Below are 1,537 nucleotides of genomic sequence, written 5' to 3' on the forward strand. Positions count from 1 at the left end.
ATATATATATATATATATATATATATATATATATATATAGACAGAGATAGACAGAGAGAGAAATAAATAGCTAGACAGACAGACAGACAAACAGATAGATAGGTAGATAGATAGATAGACAGATTGATAGATAGATATACGTATACATACATGTGTACATTTAATACATATATATGTCTGTACATGTGCATGTATATTCATAAAAACATTCTGTATATACATTTAGATGTATTTATATACATGCATTTAATCACACACATATATATGAATGTACAGATTTATACATACACATCTACCTACCTATCTATCTATTTCATTCTCTTTGTCACCCTCTCTCTTTCCTTCTCTCTCTCTCTCTCTCTCTCTCTCTATATATATATATATATATATATATATATATATATATATATACACACACATATATATATATATATATATATATATATATATATATATATATATATATATATATATATATATATATATATATATATATATATATATATGTATATGAATATATATAAATATGAATATATATATGCATTTAGACAGGATGCACAGAAATATCTTCCATGTGTTACACACCCATTAGTGTAATGCTTGTCACATTAAGCAAATGGTAACCATGTTGTCATGTAGCTAACATTTCACCATTTCTTTTCTTGGTTACCATCATGGTTTGGCTTTGTTCACAAGGCGTTTGCTGTTGAGACATTTATCAAGAGTGATGGATCTGAAAGTGTGACACAAAGGAGTTTTTCATCTTCGGTTCAGGCTAAAACAAAATTATGATGTTCTTGACCAAAAATCCATGTTGCTACGGTGTGAAAATATCAGGGCCACACTATCAGTGCTAGAAAAAAAAATTACATAGATTTCAGAGCATTTAGTCTCCAGAAAATACACAAACTGTGAAACTGTCTTTATGTAATTTCTTAAAGATAGGTAGGTAGATATAGATATAGATATACACACATATCTGCACACATGCACACACACATACACACACACTCATGCATACACATACATCTCTATATAAGAATGTATTTGTGTATTAGATTAAAATATTTTTGAATGCAAGTCTATGTCTCCATGGCACACATATATAGAGAATATAGAAGGAGTTTTTGTCAACTTTGTTATTTAATAGGTATATGCTATTAGTTCTCAGTTTGATTTACCACTAAAACTTTGGCTTGAACTGCAAATGAAAAATGTGGTGTTGAGTCTGCTTATCTAAGGTGGTTAGAAGTGGTTTCTCCTTGAGCAAGCAGATATAAATTAAAATAAAGAATGAAAAAGCAAAACATTTGTCATCACTTGAAAACATTTAATCTAGAGAGACAATATAAATAGATAGAGTCTCTTACAGTTGTTTCTAGAAAAGCCAAGCATGTGGATCATGATATTGAGTAAGGATTCCACATGAGCTAACTATTCCATCATCAGAGATGGAGAGGTCAGAAAAATATAAAAATGTAAAAAATACAGAAATATAAAAATATACACATGTGCATGTGCATGCATGCAACATAGC

General features: G+C 29.0%; 1 protein-coding gene across 1 annotated transcript in view; it reads left to right on the forward strand.

Annotated features, from left to right (window-relative positions):
* The window catches only part of LOC106869294 (uncharacterized), a 3,315-nt gene extending 2,075 nt beyond the window's left edge, over positions 1 to 1,240 (forward strand). The window contains exon 2 of the mRNA XM_014914970.1: positions 1,151 to 1,240. Within this exon, the coding sequence (XP_014770456.1) occupies positions 1,151 to 1,240 (90 nt within the window). The remainder of the gene's footprint in view (positions 1 to 1,150) is intronic.
* Positions 1,241 to 1,537: the final 297 nt, after the last annotated feature.

Source organism: Octopus bimaculoides, chromosome 20, assembly GCF_001194135.2.
Source record: "Octopus bimaculoides isolate UCB-OBI-ISO-001 chromosome 20, ASM119413v2, whole genome shotgun sequence".
NCBI lineage: Eukaryota > Metazoa > Mollusca > Cephalopoda > Octopoda > Octopodidae > Octopus > Octopus bimaculoides.